Here is a 22,166-nt window from a genome sequence, read left to right as displayed (position 1 = left end):
ACCCTTATTTAGCCTATATAAGGGTTGATTTTCCAAAAACGGTAGAATTAAAGTTTCACTATATCTAACCAGTAAAGCAATGGCTAACTTTCATAGCGCTGGCTTCCAAAATGGCAAAATTTAAAATAAGCTGTCAACCCCTATTTAACCACCTTTAGGGTTGATTTTGGAAAAACCCTTAGGTTAGATCTTTATTACTTTAAATTAGAAAGCTATATACCAATTTTCATCCAGTTTGCTTCAAAACTAACGTACTTTCATACTAACTTTCAACCCCAATTTCACCCCCTTAACGGTGGAATATCAAAAAATCCGTTCTTAGTGCGCATCTACATTATAAAATGAAGCTATATTCCAAATTTCATGATTGTAGCTTCAGTAGTTTAGTCAAAACCTTGATTAATACGTTTTGAACGTGAGTATCTTTTCGCTTTTATATATATAGATAAGAACCTTTATGTCAACGATTATTATCACTGGCTACATAACGACATGTTTTAAATAACTTCACGTAAGCCTATGTTATTGGAAAGATCACGTTCAACTAAATATAATTTCCCCATACAATCCTTATCTAAGTACACTTATTTACTATATACTATATCGTGCATTTATAAACGGTAGTAACTACAAACTAAATCACATACTAATGAGGTTTTAAACGATAATTTTTATTTGGTCATTAAAATAGAATAACAATATATTTAGGTATTTCATATTTACTACATTTCGTTACATAACGTACGTACATATTTACAGGTGATTAAGGTTATGCAAAACGGGAAACAACGTTGCAAAGAAGTAACATGCCGGTACTAAATTGCCTACAACTACAAATCAATCAAAATCAAAACCATCTTTATTTGCCAAATAAGGTACAAAACTCTGGATAAATCTGTCCTAAGATACAAAAATCCTCTTATTTTACCATTTCGGCGTGCAAATATGGTTATAAACTTAATTTTATGTTAACTTACTTTGTTTTGATCGTATAACACAATTAAACATTAACAACACAGAAAAGTCATTTATAAAATCACTTGGTACTTTAATTACAATAAATGACTTTATTTATTCACATTACGTTTAACTATATTATAATCATTGATACATTAACAGTAGTTACTTGCAGCAGTATAGTTCTCCCTAAACTTTGGTTTAAAGAAACGAAATCGGTTAAAGATTAGTGTAGAAGGTAGTGTGTTTCATGTGAATCCTATAACTTGAAATTAATTGATAAGATTATATAGATAGAGTACCCACTACAGTTTATTGTTGCTTATATGAGCCTAATAAATGGGTCGATTAAGTCAAATTACTATAATTTAGTTTATTATACCTACTTTATTTTACGATTAATTTATTCGTGATTTCCTTAACTAAGTATATTTTTAACATAAAATTATACAATTACTTTTACAATAAAGCATTATAATTAAATATGTATTAAAATCATTACAGCTATGTATTTGTTACCGCTATCATTATTTTTTTCAAAAAAATTAATAACGCCGTCGAGTTCTTTTAAATAAAGTCAAGTTACATGTTAAGAAGAATAAAACATAGTTTAAATTATACTGTTGTTCATACTTGGCTGGCTACCAACCTAAGTGCTAATTATGCAGTTCAATATCTAGCAGCGAGGCATAAAAATCCATAATTTCCCTACGCAGTTGGCGACCCTACATCCGGTCAAACAGGTTGCTATACGGTCCTTGACCGGTTTGTAGGGATGGGGTAATGTTGTCGATGTTATTGTACATTCCCTTTTACTTTTCATTTGTTAAATAATAGCTGAAAAGGACTCATAGGGTATAAAAACTGTTGGTATTTTACTTAAATAAGGCAAATATTATTAAGACAAAGTTAGCGACGAACTTAGATACTTGTTTGATTGGTTTTATTAAGCTACGTTTTTCTTGCCATTAAAGGCAAACGAAGTAAATGTCTTGTTATGAGAAGTTTATTAAAATTGGACGAAAAATAAATATAAAAGTAATAAATATTTTCCAAGGACAACGATAATTTTTTTTGGTATTCAAGCAAATAATAATTAGTGACATTATTATTTGATAACATCAGTCTTTTTTTTCCTGTTACATAAGAATACAATGTTAAATTAGTGATGGGACTATGATATCGACATGCAGCAGCACTGCCTGCGATTGCCTGAATGCCTGCGCGCGCGCCAGTTTACCGCGGCGCAGGTAGAAAGGTGCACGTTTCGCGCGTAAACTCGATTCAAAATTCGAACAACGATCTGGCGCACGCGTCACTTTTACTTTTTCCAATTATGTAACTGATGTGACATGATTTTGTAATCTGTGTTGTTATAATTAAAACGTCACTTGTATTTTTAAATTCTGATTCTTAAGTCAAACGCGTGGTTGGGTAAACAGCCAAGTTCTCAAACCTATAAAGTGTTGTGTTGAAATCATTTATTGTGGATTTAATAAAATTTAAAGCGTGAAAAGTGAATTGAATATAAATAGTGTGTGAACTCGTTTGTCAACCTACAATTTAACCGGATTAACTTGGAGAATGAACAAGTGACATTCGCAAGTGATAAGAGGTAACTTTTTAATTGACTATTAAACTTGAAGACTAAGGCCATGCTATTCGTAGGTTTGATTAAAAATGAGATTTTAGGAATAAGTATCTCTATGTTGTGTTGTAGTAATTAAAGTAGAGTAGATAAATAAATACTATTGAGCTATTTATAATCAACTGTATTTTATTTCACATTTTAATACTTCAATAAATAATGCCATTGTTGATAGAAGTATTCATTAATTATTATTGATGGAGATAGATGATTAATCGTTTTAATTTGTTTTTAATAAATAAACATGAAAAATCATCATGAAAATTGATTTAATAATGTTGGATCGTTTACTGTTAGAAATAAATATGCAAAAACCTTCCCACCACTTTTAAGAGTATTATTATCTATCTTATGACAGCAATACTATTTGCGGACTCTGCGGTAGGTCACAACATTGCATTCATCTGTGGACAAAATAAGAATAATACCCGCAAATACCACACATATCGAATTAAAAAAACATATTTCTTATTATAGAAAAATTGCCTTTTGAAATAGCGAGTTTAACAAAAGGTTGAGCATCCCGATGGTAATCATTAGAATATGAACTTTGAGATCGTATGAATTATGAATGACCGTGTGTTTGGTTACATCTGTTTCCGAACGTTCGTACGTTCCAATGAAAATAATATTTAATTTGCATAATTTACTTAACATTGTTTTCTCGGGATGTCTAACGCAAAATAAATCGTGTAAATTTAAATATTTGCGTGGATTGTATGATTTTTGTTAGCTTAGAATTATATTACTACGTATATACATATTATTTTAAATAGGATAAAATGTTAAATGACTGCGATAAAATGCAGCTTACTGTAATCAAAACACTCAATAGCATTACTCAATAGCATTCACTCACTCAAAAGCATTACTCTCCCACTGTTTCGGGCAAGCTTTTTTTAGAATCTGATTTATTTGAACCATAATTCACCTTGATGGTCAAACAAGTGTTTAGATTTGAAGTACCTTTGAGGGTTATGGAAAAGTCAAATATATAGTTTTAGATATTTTCCTTCACCGTTACAATAATCTCTGCGTGCCTGAGTTTCTGTTGAATTTCATATCAGTTGACTATGAATAAATCTCAGTGTATATTTTGAACAAAATTAGATATTGGAGTATTCGAGAGCCCCAAAAAATCAGTCAGACGTCTTTGCTTTTTAGTAGTCTGGCGGTAACGATTGAAAATGAAAGTATTACAAAAACCATCTATGTAGCAATATTTCAGTTCAAATATTTTGTATTACGTAAGTAAAATGAATTGCTTTATAATACTTTACAATAAACATTTCCGTTTTTACGGTTTCGAATAGCAACACATATTCTATTAGTGTTCCTTGAATTTGCACCTCGGAGCCCTCGATAGAGATGCCTAGTTTCAACCACTAGGCTTTCAGTGGTATAACTAAATTGGAGTCAATTTCACGTGCAGATAGACGTCAGTCTCCTTCTGCAAACATCTTAATGGCTTAAAAACAGACTCGACTAGATCTTGAATCGGCTCTTAAAATACCTTTATCTACGTAACAAATTGCGTTGGTACAATTGTCGGACAAAACATTCGTTCTACTCTGCCGCCCTTCCGTCTCCCACCAAGGTAGCCGTTTCGGGTCAGGAGGTTGCTGTACATCCGTTCACGAAGTTTCGGATCCGTCCGAAATTTAAGGCAGCTATTCCATGAAACAATTTTATTGTTCTAATTTTTTTTAAACCGGCTTAAAGCCGTAGTAATAGTAGAGATTTTCAAACGGGCTTAAAACCGTACCTGTGTAACAAATTACCTGCCAAATTACTTAGGTCGTTCATACGACTTAAATCACATTCGCAACAATCATCCATAATTATAATAGGAAACTTTTTAAATCTCGATTGAAACTAGGAATTTTGTGCTTGACAGCGGTACACCAAAATTATTTCTGTCTAATATTAGCAGAGTCAAGCGCTACTGTGTTATGGTTTGAGAGGTGGTAAAGGAGAAACAAGGCGTATCAACTACGCCTTGTTTCTCCTTACTGTACAGTATTACTGTAACATGCACTGTTTGCTCGTTTGTAGAATTGAGTAGCTCGCGACGAGTGATATAAAAGATATATATCTTCACCAAAGAGCTAATCACTCATCAACTCCGACGATTTTGAATTATATCTTTATATCCGCGTCACATGGTTGAGTTCATAAGTCCATACGATTCCGGATATAAGATCTATTTCAACTCAACAGTTTTATACTCGCTCGCGATTGAGTTATGAGTCAAATGAGCGACTGACTGAGTCTGATTTGAGTCAAATTACGTATTAAACACTAAATTAAAATCTTATTTCTTTGCTGAGAATATGAAAACAGGCATATACAAATAGTGTTGGCTGTGAAATTCATATATAATTTCTTGCCGGTTTTGTATAATTAATCGGAATCAAAAATGTTGTCAAAACATTTTGATCTGATTCTCTGATATACTGATATAAAATGTCGCTTATATCGTTACAGAGCTACTGAGCTAAAGTGAGTTACTGAGCTAAAAGAGTGATATATATCACTGAGTTAAAAAGATATATTTCTCTCTTTTCACTTTAGTGAAATATTTTTCGCACCTCTACTCGTTTGATCTTTATGGTATAAAAATGTTACCATGACAATGAGAATATTATAATTAACCGTTTTTCACACATTAGGATGAAACGTTTTGCAAACCCTGATATGATAAAACGATAAGTTTAATGGGTTAGCGATAAAAATATTTATATTCGGTTGCTATTATGTTAAAATTAATGTTTTTACAATATAAGTTGCACATAGACATCAGGGTATTATCTATTTTAGGGTAAAACTTGAGGTTCGTCGCAGCTGCATTGCTATCATTATTTTTATGTATAATAATATGTATGTAGATAAGTGGCAGACAAGCATACAGTCCACCTGATGATAAGTGACTTCTGCTGCCCATGGACATCTGTAGTCGACCCCTGATAGATTCCAACCGGAAGCCGGCCACAGATGCACCGCCACCCCTGAGGACTAAGCTGTAGCCTCTCGAAAACTTAGGTCTTCCCTTTAAACCATAACACAGCAGCGCTTAACACTGCTGTTAGGAGTGTTATCTGACGACCACTTCGGAAATGCTTCAAACTATCACCAAACTCTTTAAAGTAGAACAAAGCTTTCTAGCTTGCAAAATAAAGAATCTCCTTTGCCATGGTCTGCGGTGCCTTCAATAGATGAAATGGTACATTGCTGCTTGGAAATTGAGTACACGCATGTCGTAGAAACAGTTTTGTCATTACTGGCTTGTTAGCCCGTCAAGCCTCGTTACCGTCATTGCAGTAACTGCTGAAATTTGTCACGCCACGGCTGTAGCAAGTGACATACTAACATACTAGCAAGTATGTACACAGTATGGAACAGTGTCTTGGTCGTCATATGATACTGACTGAATGAGTTTTAGGTTACATTGAAAATAGCTATTGGAGATGAATCTCAATCGACGTGTTATAATAATTAACTAGCAGAACCCGCGGCTTCGCCCGCGTTAAAATATATGATATGACATACAAATAACTGTAATCGTAAATTTGTACTTTAACAATTTTAACGCTATACTTTATCGTTAAAATTGTTAAAGGGTTCATTAATATTTCATTAATGAAAGCTTCTTTTTCGTCACTGTGTACCTAAATTGGTCAAGCTTTCTTCAGAAACATACACTAAAACTCTAATTAGTGGACTGTAATGAAACTTTCTTTAAAACATAAGTTTCATGTAGGATACAATAATTACTATTTGCACTATTCCATAGGAACCGTCCATGTTTAATGGGACCTTTCATACAGTGGTTCTATCCAGGGTCTCTGGCTGGGCGGTTAGAGCTCCCTTTCTTGCCGCCCGCAACTCCAGAAGTCCCCCTTTAGTCTCGTACGACAGGTCCCCTGCCTGTAGTACTGTAGCCCTGTTCTAGCCCAAAATTTTAATCCAAGGTCTATGTGTCTACCACATCACCATCACTAATCCACGTATAACCACAACCATACCCCACGGCAGGACAAAATGTTAGCACGCAGTGTGTCCAAAGTAGTTCCGATGTACCTAATCAGTATACCAAAATGTAGGCCAATTTGAATTAAATTACGCATTATCATATATGAAATTTGCACCCGTCCACGTTGTCGTGTATTTGTCTGAATATACGTTATCTAAAATTTCTGAAAAAAGATTCCCGTATACATACATATAACACTTCTTTTACCTCCTTAGTAGAATTTCAAAAACATTCCTATGTACATATGCATCAATAAATACTTTATCAGCAAATTTCTGAAAGCTAATATTCAACACCAGCGGTCGGCAACCCGACACTCACGGGTGGTGTGTGGCCCGCGACTTTCCCTTGTGGCCCGCGGGTCTGCGCGTTACTAATAATTGGCCAAATGCAAGTCAAACCCGCACCTGGAGGGTTCCGTACAACCAAAATATTCATTTTTTTTATTTCTAGTGTTTAATATTGCAGCAGCCATTAAAGTAAAAACATTGTGAAAATTTAAACTGTCTATCTCTAACGGTTCAAAATTTAGTTGGATAAATATCGAATAGCAGTTTGTTGTATGGGGACTCCTTTTTGTTTTCAACTTTTTTTATTTTAAGTATTTGTTGTTATAGCGGCTACCGTTAAGCATCCTCTGTAATAATTTCAAATGTCTACCTATTACGGTTCCAGAGATAGAGCTCTGTGACACACAGACAGACAGCGAAGTCTTAGTAATAGGGTTCCGTTGTTATCCTTTTGGTACCGAACCCTAAATTACAGCTGTTCTGCACTTCAGCACGCGCAATACATTCCCGTGTTAAAAATATGTGTTACGACGGCCCGTGGACCCGTGGCCCGTGGCCCGTGTTCGCCCTACGCTAAACCTCTCTGCACTCTATTCTATTTCCAGACATGCCAAAGGAAGTAACTTCAATAACGGTTTTTAAAGAAACTTTCTTTACTTATAGTACCCTAATGGTGTTGATTGTTGAGATGCTAAAAATGATGAAACAGATGTGTAAACAGAAAGGCATAATGCATACACCCTTTTATAGCCGTCTTAAGGGTTGATCTAAAAAAAAAACAGTGACTCAGATGCTTCATTGAGTCTAATGATAATTTTTCATAGTGGTTGCTTTCAAATTAACGGATTATAAAATAAAGTTCCAACCCTTATTTAACGACCTTAAGAGTTGATTTAAAAAAAATGGAAAAATAATTGATATATTATTTACAACCAGAAAGCAAGATACCAATTTTCATAGACTTTGCTTCATAATCGGCTTACATCTAAACAAACTTTCAACCTCTATATTACCTACTTAGAGGTAGTTTTTCCATAAATGGTGTTAAAAAAAGTTCTATCATTCCCAACCACGAAGCCAATTGCCATGTTTTACAGTCCTTACTTCTAAATTAACGGTTTTTAAAATAAAGTTCCATCCCCTATTAAACGTCCTTAAGGGTTAATTTTACAAAAACGGTGAAATAGATGTTCTATTAGTTTCAATCAGAAATCAGGATACTAAATTACATAGCCTTTGCTCTAAAATCTGCGAACTTCTAAACAAAGTTTCTGCCCCTATTCTGTCCTCCTAAGGGTCCATTTTCCGTTGTTAAAGGACGTCTATTATTTCGTACCAGAAAGCTATATCCTATATTTACAGTCCTTGTTTCCAAATAAACGGATTTTAAAATAAAATTCCATCCCCTATTAAACTACCTTAAGGGTAGATTTTCCAAAAACTGTGAAATAGGTGTCGTTTTATTTTCAATCACAAAGCCAAATAACAATTTTCATAGACATTGCGTAAAATATTGCGGACTTCTAAACGAAGTTGCCACCCCTATTTTACCTTCTTAAGGGTAGATTTTCCATAAACGGTGTTAAAGAAGCTCTATTATTTCGAACCAGAAAGCTAAATGCTTATTTTACAATCCTTGTTTCCAAATTAACGAATTATCAAATAAAATTCTATCCCCTATTAATCGAACATAAGGGTTGATTTTCCAGAAACGGTAAAATAGGTGTTCTATTATTTTCATTCAGAAAGCTGAATATCAATTTTCATAGACTTTGTTTCAAAATCTGCGGACTTTCCAACAAACTTTCCACCCCTATTTTACCCTCTTAAGGGTAGATTTTCCATAAATCGTGTTAAAAAAGTTCTATTATTTCCAACAGGAAAGCCAAATCCAAGTTTTTTTAGTTTTTGCTTCCGAATTAGCGGAGTTTGAAATAAAATGCCAACCCCCATTTAACGACCTTAAGGGATGATTTTCAAAAAACAATGAAATAGGTGTTTAATTATTTTCTATCAAAAACCCAAATACGGATTTTCGTAAAGTTTAATACAAACTTACAACCCTTATAACCCAAATAAGGGTTGATTTTCCAAAAACGGTAGAATTAAAGTTCTACTATATCTAACCAGTAAGGCAATGGCTAACTTTCATAGTGCTGGCTTTCAAATTGGCAAATTTTAAAATACGCTGTCAACCTCTATATTACCAACTTAAGGGTTGATTTTCCAAAAATGGTGAAATAGGTGTTTAATTATTTTCTACCAAAAAGCTAAATACAGGTTTTCATAGAGATAAGATCAAAACTGAGGGATTTTCATACAAACTTACAACCATTATTTAACCCACATAAGGGTTGATTTTCCATAAACAGTAAAATTAAAGTTCCACTATATCTAACCAGTAGAGCAATAGCTAACTTTCATAGTGCTGGCTTTCAAATTGGCAAATTTTAAAATAAGCTGTCAACCCTTATTTTACCAACTTAAGGGTTGATTTTCCAAAAATTGTGAAATAGGTATTTTATTATTTTGAATCGAAAACCCAAATACCGATTTTCATAGACTTTACATCAAAACTGGGGCAATTCCATACAAACTTACAACTCTTATTTAACCCTCATAGGGGTTGATTTTCCAAAAACGGTAGAACTAAAGTTCTATAACATCTAACCAGTAAAGCAATGGCTAACTTTCATAGTGCTGGCTTCCAAAATGGCAAAATTTAAAATAAGCTGTCAACACCTATTTAACCACCTTTAGGGTTGATTTTGGAAAACCCCTCAGATTAGATTTTTATTACTTTAAATTAGAAACCTAAATACCAATTTTCATCCAGTTTGCTTTAAAACTGACGGACTTTCATACTAACTTTCAACCCCCATTTAACCCCCTTAACGGTGGAATATCAAAAAATCCGTTCTTAGTGCGCATCTACATTATAAAATGAAGCTATATTTCAAATTTCATGATTGTAGCTTCAGTAGTTTAGTCAAAACCTTGATTAATACGTTTTGAACGTGAGTATCTTTTCGCTTTTATATATATAGATAAATTTATTTGACGCTCTCTACACTCTTAGCTCTGAGCTTAGCTTAGATTTTTCGTGAATGTTATATACAAAGATGAGTCCACAAACACCCAGAACAAAAATAAATTCAAATTTTCATAAAATACGGATTGGAAGGATGAGGTTCCATCCACATCAGCTTGACCCGTGGCGGTCCTCCACGGTTCGGTTTGCACGGTCATTTTTACCGCGTACGTGCAAAATGTGGAATGAACTTCCTCCTGAGGTATTCCCTCAGGACTATGACATGGGGCTCTTCAAAAGGGGTGTAAAAAGAGCTCTCCTTCAAAGCCGGCGATGCATTGGCGACTCCTCTGGTGTTGCAAATGTCCATAGGCGACGGTGACTGCTTTCCATCAGGTAGCCCGTCTGCCTTATCGTTAGGTTAAATATAAAAAAAAAAAAAAAAAAAATTCAGGGACCACTTACAACCATTTTACTGAGACTACTCGCGTAGCGGAACATCCATCATATCGGTCGATATGCAGACAGTTCCAGATTCTATCCCCGGTCTGGCAGACAAGTTGATGGAAAGTATTACATACCTAAATTGATGATTTCTAAGGTGTATGGTAGTCTACGTATATTTAGTGAGACAGTTTTTTCGTGCAGCAGTGGGACAGTAATGTTTTGTCGATAAAATTAAATAAAAAATGTAAGGTACATATGCAACGAATCCGGTCAATGACCCGGTAATGATGTTACAATTGCATCGATTTTGAAAGGTTTACTTATTGACACAACGCGCCGTGACGTCACTCATTAAATAGAAAGGCGGGGTATGCGCACGCGCAGCCAGTTCCCATGACTTTGTATTGTTATATTGTAGTTGTGTTGTATTGTGTGCCATTTTTGTACGGCAGAGGTATAGCAAACTAATTTGCAATCCTTTTTTCTTTAGTCAGAGTAGGCCATATCGTGCGATTACCACGACCATTATTACCAAATAAGACTCATAGGCGACCTGGAGTTGCCACCCATTCGGGCTAACCCAGATTACCCCTACTTTCGAATTGAGACGATTACAGATACGTTGCTGAAAGTGCAGACTAAAACAGCTAAGCTATGGGCGAAATCCCACTCGGACGAACGCAGACGACAGTCGGGAATGATACTCGTATCATTGTCGCCTGTGTGTTACCTTCCTACATGTTAAAATGGAACATTTGTATCTATAATATTTGCATACGGAATTTAAGGTCTCGATAAAGTGAAACTGCATTATCATAGAATCGAACAGTAGCAGCATCTAATAACAGTTATATGAGGTAGAAATAAATGTAACGATTGTGCCGCCGCAGTATTACCACTATTTTTACTACCTTTAAAAAAACTGTTAGAGAAACTGTCACAAAATGAGACTTATTTTTCGTAATATGAAATTCATATCACGGGATTATAATTGTATATAATTACGACCGACTTAACCATACTATGGTTATTATACCAATAAAATGATCTCTAAGATTTAATTGCACTAATGGTTAAGATGTTCAAACATTAATTTATTACCGTAACTGACATATCTTTATTAGATACGAGCTTAAGAAATATGTTACAAGGTTTGTTAATATTTAATTAGTTTATGTAATTAACAATTAACATCAAATTCTGGGTTCATTTATAAAATAATTAGAACAGAAATTACTAAGATAAGAGATCATGTTGGGTCATCATTTTGGCAAAAGGGGGATATCACGCCTGGCTAAGTAATCATGACTAGGGAGCCGTGTTCTGATAGTTTTAATTGGGAGCTTTTTATACTAACGATGTTGAGAAAACATCGCTAGCGTGATTCAGAATCTTGTGGTGCCATCTCTTGACGAGTTGCAGTAAATCGGCACAAAACCTTTTTCAGAGCCCCTAAATCTAATAATTGAGTTATAAGCTTATATAAACATAAAATTGTTTTGTTACAGTAAAATGTCGGAGGATGCGGGCGGGTGCGTGAACAAAGCCTTCGAAGGTCTGGATGATGGCTTCCAGACAATCGATCTTAGGAGTTCTCGGCGGGAAGATGGCCGCCGACTACCGGTAATTTTTTTTAATCTCTACCACATAAGGAATGTAGAGGGCTGGGGGGCTAGCCATGTTACAAACTTTGCATTCTATTCGTTTTCTATTCTATTCGTTAGCTAATATCATTCTACATATATGATAAGTCTATGGTTAGCTATCACATTTACATCAATTAGGCGTCAAATACAATATCGTCTGGTTTCTACACCAGCCATAATAGCTACATGGTAATGATTAATTATTTAATAGTAATATTACAATATATCATCATAATATAAATAAAAAATATACCATATTTTATAGCACATGTATTTTATTATTTAAAATTATTTGCAAAAACTAAACTTAATAATGTGTCTATGGACGGTAACTATGGTGATTAGTGATTGTTTACAAAGAGTATACAAATTGTTCATAGCGATATTACTAATGACAGTAACAGTTATTGCATGTATTTTGTATAAAATTACCTACTTCAACTTAGGATACGTATAACCAAAAGAAAATATCTGGACGTCCAACTTGTTAAGATTTACTGGCTCATGGCACGAAAGTCTCTCAGCAACAAACTTGTCCACTACAAATCCATACTAAAACCGATATGGTCATATGGATCCGAACTTTGGGAAACCGCATCCAACTCAAACTTGGACATCATACAGCGCTTCCAATCGAAAATGCGTCGCATGATAGCTGATGCCACAGAGACAACAAGTGAGAGAGAAAGTGACAAATAAACTAAAATCATATACTCGTACATATAAAGACACTCCAATGAACTTGCTAGTGAACTTATGAATTCCACCCGCACTTTAAAGCTCATCAAAAGGAGAGCTACTCAGGATCTTCTTCCATCGTAGGAGCGGATTCCAAGAAGGCAATTATTATAAACGAAAATGCCACTGGGTGTATACCATACATGCCATGCTAACAAATGAAACCTAACCACCAGCTTTATGCCTAGACAGGGAGATTGCTGGGAAACAGGAGATAATAATGAAAAAAAGGATACAGATATTAATATTATATTTTTTTTAAGGTGTAAATAAATGGTTTAGTTACAAGTAAAGCTAATATGAGAAGCATTAATAATGATGCAATAAAACGGTTAAACTGAGACAATATTTTTATTTAAACACTGGAATAACTCTAAGTTCTATCGAATTTATCTATTATATTATATGCTCCTATTAATTTAAAATAGAAAAACGACTGTGTAATTCATTTTTATAATATTTTAGGGTACCCTAGTTATAGAGAGCCACATTCAAATTTCAACACGTTTAAAGTATCCATTTTCAAATTATCGAAAGTTATTAAAGTCTATAATGCAATGATAGCGCGTAGTGAAGTGATAAACAGCTGATACAGAATCCGCTATTATATTAGCGTTTACGTTTTCTACAGGGTCGGCGCGATCGCTCACTATGACATTTATCTTAGAATACGCTTCGATAACAAATTTGACACAAAAATCAAAAGGTTGTCAAAGGTTGTCATTTGTATGGAAAAAAGCAATGACATGGGCATTGTAGAATCGCTAGCGTTTTATTCTATCGTGTAACTTGGCTACGACTTTTCTACTTCGCTATTTTGATCACGTGATCATTGATAATTTCATACATTTTAGCGTTTCTATAGCGTTTCTACAGCGCAAGCGACTGTAGAATGTCAACTTGGCTAGCCCCCCTGATCGGAAAAGTCAAAAGTAATTTATTTCAGTGAGTTTAAAAAACCGTGAATGTTAATACAAAGGTACATAAACAAACACACAAAACAAAAAGTCTGTGTAAACAAAATATTATTAAGAATTAATTTATTATATACGATACCTAATATATTATTTTACTTTAATTATATAATTATACTAAACTAAATATTATTAGAATAAATTATCTTTATCATTTAATTTTTGGCCTTCATTCAAATGGCCAAAGACTGTGTTTTTTTAATAACAAAATACTTATTATTATAAATGCTTTATTTTTTTAATTATTATATATTAACTAAAATTACCGAATACATAAAATATAAACGTTTGGTATACGTGAGTAGCTAATTGTTGTTGTCTGCATTAATGATATTTATGAATATGACAGAGGCTTAAAATGAAAAGCTAATTTCAAAATAAGAACATCACAATTTATTTAGGACTTACGACGCTAGGAAAATAGCTTTAGCATCGGCGATTTGTATTTTAGCGATTGCATGAATGCTGCATCAAGCTTCCAAAAGTGGTCCCAACCGGCGCTGAAGGGTTTTATCGTTGATCTAGATATCGCCGATCGGATGCTGAAAGTAACTTCTCTGATGGAGCCATCAACAAGAGAAGAGAGCTTGATAGACCAGATAATTATTTTATACGTATATATTTATACTATTGAAGTAGTAGTAGAATCAAACGAGAGGGCAGTCCACCTGATAGTCAAAGCAAACTGTCGTCTACCACCCATGGGCATTTGTTATCAACCCCAGTAAAAAGAATAGTCCCATCTGGGCGCAGCCACAGATGCGTTGCTACCCTTGAGGACTAAGTTGGAATGCCTCGGATGATTCTGTCTTCCTTGCATCACCCTTCAAACCGGAACACAGCTTTGAACACTGCTATTATCAGGCAGAAAAGGTGTCTTTGAAATCAAACCACAAAGGATTTTACCAACTTCAAAATATTATAAATCCTCAAGTAGACTTCTTAATAAGAGTTAGCTCAGAAAATAGTAAATACAGTTCTGCAATATGCTGGCTGCTTCCATTACCTTGGCCCGCCTCTATTTCCCTTTAAGTCATAAATATGGCGCGCTTTAATTTCGTTCGAAAAGCAAATTAAAGTCACGTCAAGTTCCCGCACGTGCGCAGTGGTGGACAGAATACAGATTAAAAACAGACTATTCATTTCAAAGTTTTGATAGTAAAAACTTTCGGTTTAGTACGGAATGATAATGAAGTTAATATTTAATACGCTACGGTACTTTAGTGAACGTTTTTTTTTGTAAAGAAGGATTTGCTAAAAATAGCTAGTCTATTAAAATGTTACAATTGTTGATGCTTAGCGCGCAAAAGTTAGAGGCTGCAATTTTACTTTTTAGATGTCAAGGGGGGTAAAGTTAATCCAAGCTGCAACAGTTTCACGAACGCATTTGGCATGGTAATATTATTAATTTTGAATTAGACTGACAATAACTTGAGGGTTTGTTTGTTTATTAAAAAAGGTTGGTTAACCGTATTAAGAAAAATAAAACATTTATCAAATTCGAATTTGGAATCCAACAGGAACATCTGTGATTCGTGTGTGTACTGTGCTCTGGTTTGTTTATATACTGTTGCGGGATGTTCAAGCCCTCAGTTTCCCGCGTGGGGTTGCCCGGCACACCCAATTCACCGCCGCTCCTTCTCGTAAACTTTTCCCGATAACACGACGAACTTTCTATCGCAGTTTATTCCTTCTATGTTCTGTGCTCCTGACATGTTTTGAATTAAGAAGGTCTTTGGATTTGGAAGCGGATTTTAAACATGGTATTTATACTTTTTCTTATCGGTAAACTTGTTTTCCAAAATGCCAGTACTACTTACATATGTATTTATAATATTTCGACACAAAAAAAATTGGTTCGTTTATATAATTAAGAAATAAATATGTAACCTAAAATAGCGTTTTGGCTAAACTAATTTCACAAAAATCCTCTTAACTCTATTTCTGCGTCGAATCTACACCTGGTAGTGTTGGCCCTAAGTTTGAACTTGTTATTAAGTTACAACAGATTTTTTAAAGTGGTCATTTATTTTTTATATAATTAAAGTAGCATCAACGTACACTTGAGGGTAAGTGGTCATTAGTGCACAGTGTCTCTACCTTTCAAAACGCAACACAGAATTGCTTATCGCTGCTATTATAAGTCAGAAATTGTTGTGACAGAGGTGCCGCCGGGGTCGTAACACAAAGGGTACTCTACATTTTATAAAAATACCACTAATACCACCTCGTATAAGGAAATGCGTGTAAGTGGATTGAAATATATTATTCATACATATTTCAGGTTGCCTTTGACCTGAAGTTCGTTGACATTGTATTTTGACACTAATGGGGGGTAATTTCCCCATGCCCATTACCTTAAAATAATTTCTATTCTAAAAAAATATTTGTTTATACAGGTACTTATGGAAAAGAAAATAGTGTGTCAGTATTCAATTAGATAGAATTATTCTTACATTAATTATTTGTTATTAATTAAAGTTTAACACACCTTTTATCGTTCATTAAAAAAATCAACGGCTTTCATTCCGGGGATGCCGGCAGAAGTGAAAACTTGTATATAACACTCTCCCCCCATCTTTTTCGATCAGGTCACATGTCCTGACGCGAGTTTAATAGTTTTTACTCATCACATAAAGTGTACGACGCCGCTAAAGAAGATCACTTCAAAAATAATTAAAATACGGTTCTAAATTACACCTGTTTGTTTTTCTCTGTATGTTATCTTAAACTAGGAGATATTTTCTCAGTGTTAATAAACCGTTTACGATATTTACTTAGTATAATGGCCATCTGATTACGGGTCATTCTCCTTTTGTATTATTATTACGGATAAATTACTGTCTAAGAGTAAGGCAAGGACCTCCTGCTAGAATGTAAAAAGTAGGGAAATAATCCAATATACAGGAGAGTTGCGGGTTGGTAGAATTCATATCACTCAAAATCTAGTCAAAATAATTTGTATATGATAGTTCCGTAATATTAAACTAGATGGCGCTGCTAAATCAGCTGTTGAATCACGCTGTTGAGAACCTTTCGTAGATACTATAAGAGGCCCCTTGTAAATTTATTAATATATATTCAGTGGAACATATAAGTGTGTTTTTTATTCAAGTGTGGTTAGTAACAACCCCTCAGCCCCCTCACCTCTCCGAATTCGAACAGTGTGGATATATATGTTTGTCTCTTTCTACGTTACGCCTCAACTTTTCGTGTTACACTTGATTTTACTCCTCATAAAATTTCCGTACCGGGCCTTATAACTCAAATCGTTTCTTAAGGAGTAAACTCCAATTACAAATCAAAAAAAAATCATTTCAGAGACGCTTGTCACTAGACTTACAGAAAAAAAACACTAGTTGTAGCAAGCAATACAAGCAAGCAGTCCACATTATGATAGGCGCACCAATTACCGTCCATAGAAATCTCTGATCTCCCCAACATACTGAGGACTAAGTTAGAACGCCTCAAACGTGTGTGCCCATGGTTTTATCACGATTTTTAGGTAAAAAAGCGTATTATAATATGTAATTGTTTTCAATGTGGTCGAGAAATTAATACGTTATCAACGTACCATGTACGATATTTCATGTTATCTGCATACAACCATAACTGTAGTGTTATTATTGCATTAATGATGGCCGTGTTGGCTACTATCTGATTATACACGTTCTACAAAATTATGTAGTGACCTATGATACTTAAAATTTTAAATATGCAACTTTGAAAAATGACAGGCGTGTTTCTGGTTTCGCGGACCCCTGATTAAGACGTCGAGATTTAACCACTAGGCTATCACTACTTACCTGTAGGTACCTACGGTATAGTTACCGCCAAACTGCTAGTCCGTTCTGAAGTTGTTTGGAGCAGGTGTACTCTAGTCATTTCTATATTCAGAGCGGACTAGCAGTTTTACGCGAACTATACCTTTATAAGTAGCAGGAACAAGAATCAACTTGAAGGTGAACTAATGGATTATTAAACATTTTTTTTACTTCAAATGCGATCTTACTTTTACCTTAAATCAAACGTTATCCTATAATCGAGGACTAAATTTGGACCGCGTCAGTTTCGAAAGTCTCCATATTAGCCTTCAAAGTCTCCAAACCCGTACTTTTGTTATAGGTTATACTAAAAAGGGCAGTAGTGCGGCAGGAGCACCCCAGTCAAATATTTTTCTATCTCCTTAATCTTAAGGACAAAATCTTTTGTTATAAGTTATACTAAAAAGGTCAGTAGTGCGGCAGGAGCACCCCAGTCAAATATTTTTCTATCTCCTTAATCTTAAGGACAAAATCTTTTGTTATAAGTTATACTAAAAAGGTCAGTAGTGCGGCAGGAGCACCCCAGTCAAATATTTTTCTATCTCCTTAATCTTAAGGACAAAATCTTTTGTTATAAGTTATACTAAAAAGGTCAGTAGTGCGGCAGGAGCACCCCAGTCAAATCTTTTTCTATCTCCTTAATCTTAAGGACAAAATCCTAAATAATTTAAAATAAAGTGTATGTAACCATACTTTTTATCTGTAAACGAATACACTAATACCCCAATGGTAAGAATTTCGGGCTTCCATTAAGGCCTGGATTCGTATTCGAAGCACGCGCGTTAGATTTATTTGAAGTCACGCGCGTCAATACATTGAAATCTATTCACTCGCTTTAGACGAAGGTAAACGTCGTGAGAATGTGAACATGCCGGAGATCTCTTCAAAATGTTATCAAATACTGTTTAAAAAAATCCCCGTCAGAAACAAAAAAACGTTCATGTCTTGCGACGAGGTTCTTCTACCGCAAAAGTTAATTTTTAATCTATGCACTTTGGCTAAAGTTCGTAGTTTGACCAAATTTTGAAGATAAATTAATTATTTGTAAATAAATGAGGGTTACGGTACAAGAAACTGATATTTTTATTTTTTTTCGGTTTATCCAAAGAATCGTTATATCAAAATAGCGTTTACATACATATAGACTAAAAACGAAAATTAAGTTGTACGGAACCCTCCGTGAACGAGTTCGGCTCACACTTGGCCAATTATTGTGTAATAACATAATCACACATCATTCAATGATATCAATAAATGAGTTAGTAAAAACTTCAACTGATGTTAGTAAGGTATCTATTTGTACGAGTATAATCAACTTTTTCGAAAATTCACTTCTCGGAAATATCTTTAAGGTAAAATACACGTTCTTTACAATATGATATCAAGTAATAAGATAACCCGTCCATAAAAATAAATTTTCGAGGAAAAATAAAGCAAAACATACTGTGTAAATAAACGAGATCAAAGATTACTAAATTTGTTATGTGACAAACAATGTTGAGACTTTTGGAGCGTAATTTGCCTTATTTTTGTTGGACTTTTATACAAACCTTGAAGTTATCGGTCAAAATACACCGCTGGCTGTTGAACTGTGCCTTAGAAATGTTTAGAGTTAACACTGTATCACGTATTATTTTTTTTAACAATAAAAATGGCGCATGGAATAGGATAATTACAAATAAGATTAAAAAATACGTTTTACTTCATTGATTTACAGCAAAACATTTTTACTGAGTTAATTATTTTTTTATTTGAAGTCGTCGTTCAAAATAGGTTTGAGAATTATTATCATTCTTGTTTTTATTTGGAACATCTCATAAATAATGTATTTAATTTTATTTACAAATAAATAAATTCGTATTGAGAGTCTTCAACTTAAGTAATTACAAGTTTTATGCGTAAGAACTGGTTGTGAAGGAGTTTTGTAGGTGGTTGAACTGTATGTAGTTTAATTGTGGAAACTTTTTCCACTTATAATATAAGTGATAATTATCACATACATAGATTTCATTAAACTTATATATGGATCCGCAGATTTCAATATACGAGTATTATACCTATAATTAACCAATGAGTATTGAAATAATTTCAGATCTCCTTAAGTAGGTAAAACTACTTATATGTAGGTGGTTTATTCTCAGCAATTCCTTTGATTGAGCTACCTATCTCTACTAGAAAAGATTCTATATTTATTCTTAACCTTTTGTTGTTCGGCTCCGGCGGCACCACCGCCACACCTATTTCTGCCTCATAACAGTAGTGTTAAATGCTGCTGTGTTTTAGTTTAAAGGGTGTGGTAAGGGAGACATACTTTTCCAAGGCATTCCAGCTTAGTCATCATTGGTAGCGGCGAATCTGTAGCCGACCTCAGGTAGGAATATTTAATCCTATTAATTACAACCTCATTGATACATAACATTGATAGATTACAGATGTCCATGGGCGGCAGTAGCCACTTACCATCAGGAGGACTGTATGCTCGTCTGCTACTCGTATATTATAACACCAAAAAAAACCTTATCGCAACCAATCACAACATTTTCTCTACGAAGACTGGTTTCATTTCACGCCACTTGTACAAACATGGGCCCGATTTAAAATTCTATCAAAGCTTAAATATCAAAAGGGAGAAGCGGGTCACTTCACAGGCCTTCAGCAAATCTCTGCCATCATCCGTGTCACACTGAATGGGTGGGTTGAATGGGTCTATAATAGAGGTATAATGTAATGAGGCACAATGCTCGCTCAATACAACGTTCAACTGATATCCTGTGCTTTGTGTACTAACTGAATCGAGCTGTATCTTGTTTGGTGATGTGGCTGTTGCTAAGGATAGTGATGGTATCTGAGCATTCCATTTGTTAGTAAGAACTCATTGTCGCTTCAATATGTTTAAAGAGTAGGTATAGAGTCACTCACTTACCACATCCTAAAAACGAGAACACGGTATAGCATAACTTTCCTGCTTTAAGACTAAAACAGGTGTTGCGAAGGTGTCTTCTGGATCCCACAAACAATATGTTACTAAATACGAATAATAATATAGGTGTTGACCATAGCTTCCTTATGTCAATGTGCCAGTGTAAAATATTATAATTTAACTCTATCGGATAAGATTTAGACATTTGTATTACTTGTGGCTTTCTTGTAGTTATTTGAATCATTTCCATCAAAACGTAACGTATTGTACGACAATTTTTAATCATTTCAGAATTAAATACGATGACTAAATAGAGTGGTCTATACTCTATTTCGAATGAATGACGTTCTTGCTAATTTTTTGACGACCCGCGTGGCGGACCGATCACCGTATCGGTCTGACGCGCTGAGGATCATCGGGTTCGATCCCTGGCCAGACAGATATCTAAATGATGAATTTAGATTTCTGTTTCTGGGTCTGGGTGTTTGTGTATATTGTCTATGTGTGTGTCCATGGTACTCACGACACAGGGAATTTTAGTGTGGGGCTGTGAGTGTAGAAAGCGTTTTATGTTTTATTTACAAACTAAAAATAGTATCCTGTCGAAAAAAGGAAATGTCTCCGATTCGTAAAAATTGGTATGAGTCAATTTGTTATATCAGGAACGCCCACCGTCCCCGGTGTGTCCCGGCATTGAGTTAAGGCCCACCCACATCTTAATTATCCCTTAATACTGAAGATACAATATGGCTTCCTACTTAGTTGGTAGGTACTTTAAGATCATTTGATGTCATACTTTATTTGCATGAACAGGGATGTCAACTTAATACAATAAATAAACATAAAATAAAAATAAGAAAAATAAAAAGGTTTCTTGTTATGTTTTTGCTATCTTATCTCACAACATTAAATCAGTTATTGATTGGGTAATTTAGTCAGGAGCAAAGAGATTAAACATAATAATGTTGAACTAGCTAAGTTCGAGCTCGCTACTTTGTGGCTCAGAGAGATTTTCCCCAGGGAATTTTGTGATAAAAGGAGAACAAAAACACTTGTATAATTATAGAAAAACAATATGTCTGAACATTCAAAAGCTATTTCTATAACAACGATATATATTAATAATTTATTTCTCGTAAGTAGGGTTTTCTTTTGCTGACGAATCGGAAATCAGCAAAAAGTGTTGTTAAAATAGGCTTTCTCGCCTTGAATGTCTTTCTCACAATTTCTTGTGTGATTAATAAATAAGAAAAAATATTTTACTAAGATTTCCACATCGGAAAATATGCATATATTCCTGAGATATAATTACCATATATGTAATTATGCTAACAAAAGCAAAACAGCGTAACCTAGCTGAAAATTAATTCAATAGAGTTTTTATAACCAATTTCTCTGAAAGAATTGGAAATTTTGCTCATACACATATTATGATTACGTACGTATATGTAAATACGGTTTTTTACAATTTAAATATAATACGTTTTAATTTTTTTATGAAGTAAAGTTTAATCAAATAGAAATTATTATTCACAGTTGATTATTATTACTTTTTTTTAATATTATTACAGAATCTCATCCTCCTAGGATTTGTGTCTTCTTATCTACTGGGTGTATTTTTATTCCATTAAATCTTTATCATTTACGTTAATTATTTT

At 34.2% G+C, this 22,166-nt stretch overlaps 1 protein-coding gene across 1 annotated transcript in view; it reads left to right on the top strand.

Moving 5' to 3' along the window:
- The first annotated feature begins 2,203 nt into the window (after positions 1-2,203).
- LOC140756094 (solute carrier organic anion transporter family member 4A1) overlaps positions 2,204-22,166 on the top strand; it is a 66,497-nt gene continuing 46,534 nt past the window's right edge. The window contains exons 1-2 of the mRNA XM_073091506.1: positions 2,204-2,572; positions 11,915-12,029. Of these exons, the coding sequence (XP_072947607.1) occupies positions 11,919-12,029 (111 nt within the window). The 5' untranslated portion in view covers positions 2,204-2,572; positions 11,915-11,918. The remainder of the gene's footprint in view (positions 2,573-11,914; positions 12,030-22,166) is intronic.

Source organism: Epargyreus clarus, unplaced genomic scaffold, assembly GCF_041222505.1.
Source record: "Epargyreus clarus isolate Ecla_fem2 unplaced genomic scaffold, WU_Ecla_fem_2.2 ptg000003l, whole genome shotgun sequence".
Taxonomy (NCBI): domain Eukaryota; kingdom Metazoa; phylum Arthropoda; class Insecta; order Lepidoptera; family Hesperiidae; genus Epargyreus; species Epargyreus clarus.
This window is presented reverse-complemented; position numbering and strand designations above follow the sequence as displayed.